General features: G+C 39.5%; 1 protein-coding gene across 4 annotated transcripts in view; it reads left to right on the top strand.

Moving 5' to 3' along the window:
- Positions 1 to 5252, top strand: part of CGRRF1 (cell growth regulator with ring finger domain 1) — a 23072-nt gene that overhangs the window by 14221 nt on the left and 3599 nt on the right. For 3 of the 4 annotated variants that reach the window (XM_015566508.1, XM_006767699.2, XM_006767698.2), the window contains exons 3-4: positions 3128 to 3305; positions 3451 to 3598. In XM_015566508.1, coding sequence (XP_015421994.1) covers positions 3128 to 3305; positions 3451 to 3598 — 326 coding nt within the window. Of the gene's footprint in view, positions 1 to 849; positions 1007 to 3127; positions 3306 to 3450; positions 3599 to 5252 lie in introns of those variants that run through there. The other variant, XM_015566509.1, reaches the window with a different exon arrangement.

Raw genomic sequence — 5252 nt, 5'->3', positions numbered from 1 at the left:
CGCGCCCTCTGCCAGACAGTCCAGTTTCTCCCCGTATGAGTCCTGGGTCCCCAGAGACTTCCCGGAACCGGAGATCAGAGCCGTCGGGAGCTTGTGACTCCCTCCGGCATCCTCAGGTGCCAGACCCTTTCCGTGCGCAAGCCCCCTAGCCCTAAGGAGCCGTGAGTCTCAGTGTCCTGTACAGCTGCAAGCATCTCTGATGGAAAGCCGCCCTCAAGATCGCCCGCTGCCAGACAGTCCAGTTTCTCCCCGTATGAGTCCTGGGTCCCCAGAGACTTCCCGGAACCGGAGATCAGAGCCGTCGGGAGCTTGTGACTCCCTCCGGCATCCTCAGGTGCCAGACCCTTTCCGTGCGCGCAAGCCCCCTACCTCTGGGCTTTACTTCGCAGCTCCTCTGGCTCTCAGTGTGCTTTTCTTTCCTTCTAGTTGTAGAATTTACACTCAGCCAGCCTTCCTGTGGTTCAGGATGATGTCCGTATTGTGTTTTTGAGGTATTATTCAATTGTTGTGAGAGGCAGCAATTTCCCGGTGTTATCTATGCCGCCATCTTAGTTTCTCTCTCCACTTTTTTTTATAGGCTTTAATTTTTTTCCCCTTTCCCATCTACTTCCAACTTTTTTTTTCTTGCCTCACTTTGTGTGGTTCTAAAGTGACAGAGAAAATTATGTATGATTTTTAATACATATATTTTAAATTTGTATTAATGGAGTGATTTTCTTCAGCTATTTAACAGCTAATTGAAAAATAAAGCTAATTGAATTAATACCTGATAGTTAGAATCATAAAAATGTGAAATCAAATCTGGTATCAATTATGTATGTAAAGTTTCTGTCAATTAAAATTTTTGCTTAACTGTGATTAGAAGTTGCTCTATGTCACTTCTACTATACATGCTCACATGTTCAAAATCTGACACTTTGTACTTAGTACATATTTGGCATCCTGTGGATGATCTGGTTGTATTTGTGTATCTCCTTCCAACACATTCTGATGATCACCTTTAAAAGTAGGTAATATATTAATCAAAATTCCTATTAGCAAGCAACAGAAACGACTCCAGTAAAAGGATATTGAGGGCGGAGGAATGGGGGACATCTGTAATACTGTCAACAGTAAATAAATAAAATGGGGGAAGGGGAGGATATTGAATAGTATACAGACTTGCCAAAGGTTGTTCAGTCAGGAACAGTTGTCACTGAAAGTGACCGTGACCGAAGCAGATCTGCCCTGGCATGATCTGGAATGTGTGGGTTCTTGACTTTGTGTAGGAAAAAGTTCACAACATGAGTCCAGATGATTTTGAGAGTACCTTTCTTAAAGTTGGGAGCAGGAAACAAAGGATAGGCTTAAGATAGGAGTGCCAAGATCACAACAACAGGAGTGGGCCTACACTGGGCTGCCTAGACTCAGGAAAGGAAGTCACAGTAACGGAATTGAGCCACTCTGGGCTGTTTGGATTCAGGAAAGGTCACAGTAACAAAATTGAGTCATGTGGGGCCTGGTGGATTCAGGAAACAAATTATAGTAGCAGAAGTGAGCCATGCTGGGCTGTGTGGACTCAGGAAAGAAAGACATAGAGGCAAAAAGAGGGCCCTTGGAGACAGTTGACAGGTTAGCCCAGGACTAGTTGCTGCTGCCTATTGCTCACCTGATTGCAAGTTTCCTAGAAACCCTTCGAGCTTAGGGGAAAAGGACATGCCTGAAGAAATGGTACGAGAGTGCTCAGGCGAGAGGACTGGGCCTTTTGTCTTAAGGGTTTTTATTTGTTTTCTAAAGGGAATTTTAGGGGAGGTCTCAGAGGAGGGTCTCAATAGAATATTCAGCAGCTGTCCAGGTGTGTCCTTTAATATGCTGATGCATCAAAATGAGCCTGTAGGGGAGTTTGGGATCATTTTATGGTCAGTTTCACTGCTTTACTTTTATCTTGGATTTGTCTGACTCTAATTGTTGGGTTTTTTTTGTTATTTATTCCCCTTCCTTCATCCATTCTGGAGTTTGGGTGGTTTAAGCTATTCTCTCTCTGGTTGGGGAGGAGAGGTATAAACCATCTGCTCCTAAATGTCCTTCCTTGGTTAGGGAAGACAAGATCTTGTGATTTACTAGCAGGCTGTTAATTGCTCAGCCTTGTTTAACTATTTTGTCTCAGTTTCCCTCATTCCACTTGTCAAGGAATTTTCCCAGCTTCTTCCTATCCTGCCTCACAATGACCAAGAACGTTTCCTTTTGATTTAGCAAGTGCGCCACTGCCCTGAGCGCTAGACGTTGCAGCTTGCGACAGTGTGAGGCACTGGATGTTGCTGCCTTTGAACTTATTGCTACAAGGGAGGGGGAAAATCGCATAGGTGGCATATAGTAAATCCATAAGTAAGTAAATAAAACTATATATTGTAATTTGTCCATTTATAATTTATATGCCCCCTTAATCGGCTTTACTCAAATCATAATATATTTTATTATGCTGAAAGCAAACAAATGAAGGAGGACATCACTATTAAACTTCTATGTTTTGGAATCCCCACGCTTTCCTCAGGGCATTTTGCATATTACATGGGACATTAACTTTGCGACAAGAATGTATATTAATGTTGTCAGTGTGTGTATTGATATTAGTAAAGCTCAATTTCTTTTTAATATTTGTCCTACTCCAGTGATCATCTTGTGGGGCCGCGGGTGGTGTGTATCCACACTCAGAGAGAGCTCTGCTGCTTGTAGTTACAAGGTTGTGCGGATCTACTTTTGGAAACAGCTCTGCTGTTTCCTTTTTTAGGATTGTAGACACTATTAGAGTGGTAGGCTACCAATAGTGAACTGTATTGCAGTTTGTAAAATCTTTGTGGGAAAAGTTTTGAAGTCACCAAAAACATTAAATTGATCACTTCCAAGCATAAATGTATAAATAATCAGGTTTACTGGTAGTGCTTCAAAATTGTGTAGACACTGAGGTTTTTTATATCTCCTGTTTTAGAGGCCAGTTCCTTCGTTTATAGGCACATACCCTTTAATGAGTTCCTTTAACTGCCAGCAGCCTGGCCAGCATCCAAAAAGAAGCTTTTATTACTCGCTATGTATAATTGTACTAGAAATTACATCAGGTAATTTTCTTCTCTGTCTTATTTGTTTTTTACAGCTGGCATAACTTTGACAACAGATTGCCTTGAAGATAGCCTCCTGACATGCTACTGGGGGTGCAGTGTTCAAAAATTGTATGAGGCTCTGCAGAAGCACGTTTATTGCTTCCGAATAAGCACTCCCCAAGCACTGGAAGATGCTTTGTATAGCGAATATCTCCATCGAGAACAGTATTTGTATCCTTTATCTTATATCTATCAGGACATGAGAATTTTAGGCATTAGACTTTTTATGGATAAAGTGTTGCTAAGTTACAACCCCCTTTGGTATTTTATTGTATTTTTGCTTACAGTGACAATTTACCTTTACATTTTAAAAAAGTATTAAAAAGGACAGCAAAGAAGAAATATATTGCCAGTTACCAAAAGATACTAACATTGAAGACTTTGGGACAGTGCCCAGATCTCGCTATCCATTGGTAGCACTGTTGACCCTAGCTGATGAGGATGATCGAGAAATTTATGATATTGTAAGTAATTTTAAAGTTTTGGAAGCATTACTTTTAAGTGATTTGGATAAAAGGTCTTAATTATTTGGTGATGTAGAAAAAGTATTTTAATTTCTGAGGGTATACATTTGACCTGATCACATCCCACCCCCCCCCAAAAAAAATACATGGGAAATACATCAGTATGATTTTTATACATGTAACAATTCCTTTATAGTATGACTTTTTTTCCCATATGGGTTATAAGAATATGATTTTATTTAGAAAATAAAAGCTATATTATGTTTGAATTAAGTTAATTTCATCATTCTGTCATGACTGCATAGAAAAGTCTGTTGGGAGACATATTTATTTTTAACATTTTTTTGAGCACGGAATAAATGAGCATTGTAGTAGTGAAACAAAATGCTCAATTTTAAGACAGTATCCACTCTTTTCTTTGCATGTTTACAGTCATCTTGTTTTCATCATAGTGTCTGCTGCATCTATATCTTATATATGTTTGGTCCTTATATTTTCAGTAATTATAGTGATAATTACCTTTCTCATTATATACTAATTACTTCTTCAGTCTGGTAGTTTATCCCTATTAGGAAGATAAAAGCATCTTAGGGAGCTAAGAAGACCTGAGCCTTGACAATCCTCTAAGTATGGTAGAAGCTTATACATGAAATAAAGTTGGTGAAATAGTATCATGGTAAGAATGCCCTTATGCGCAATTTACTAATTTTCTGAAGTGCATGATATAGATATGTTCATTAATAAAGAAATGGTAGCATCTTTATGGCACTTTGTAATATATTAACTTACTAAGTAACATTAACTTATTTCTTCTAACAACATTGTGTTAGGCAAATATCCTTCTTAAAAGGACTGAAACAGAGTTGGTAGAAAAATCCCAATCATTCAGGAAATAAGAGATGGTCTTGACCCTGAACCTGTGTAGTTCTTTGCCAGTAGCTCTTCCTCCCTTTCTTTTTTACAGGAATATCTTTCTGAAACAAGTATACATAGAGCTTTGGAAGGTGTTAGACCCTTATTGGGAAATGTAGACCCTGTTCATATGCAGTTAAGCCAATCTAGGTTTTGGGGTTTTAACCTTATCAAATTGAAGTTCCATTGAGCTGAAATCAGCTTGTTTTTTTCCAAATAAAAGACATACCAACAGCAGTTATTTTCAGAATCTGGCACTGTGCCTTAAACACAGTAGGTGCTCAGTACATTTAATCAGTGTGGGAAAGTCATACCAAGCAGTGTTGGTGAGCTTCATAGAGCTCGGCAGCAGAACTCCTTAGTTGCACGTGCATGAGGAAGTGTATATGAGAGATCTTCCGGTTTCTCCCCCACGCCCTTTTCAATTGAAGATAAATAAGACCTATTAGGTTGGTGTTTCATACCCCTGCCTTCCTGATCTCTTCTAAGCTCCCCTAGTTCTTTCCTTATATTGCAAAAAAGGGTCAGTTCTCAGTCACCTTCCTCCCAGCTTCTCCTTTGGTTCCGTTCCTTCTCACTGGGTTGGTGCTTTCTATCTACGTGAGGTACCGATAGTCTTTGTTTTCTAACTTTTCTTCCTCCATCTAAATAGAAAAGGATTTGGTGTGTGCATGCTAAAACATACATGTAACTTAAATGCTGTTTTAACCACTTTCCATTGTACAGTGGCATTAAATAGGGA

This window comes from Myotis davidii, unplaced genomic scaffold (genome assembly GCF_000327345.1).
Source record: "Myotis davidii unplaced genomic scaffold, ASM32734v1 scaffold281, whole genome shotgun sequence".
Classification (NCBI taxonomy): Eukaryota; Metazoa; Chordata; class Mammalia; order Chiroptera; family Vespertilionidae; genus Myotis; species Myotis davidii.
This window is presented reverse-complemented; position numbering and strand designations above follow the sequence as displayed.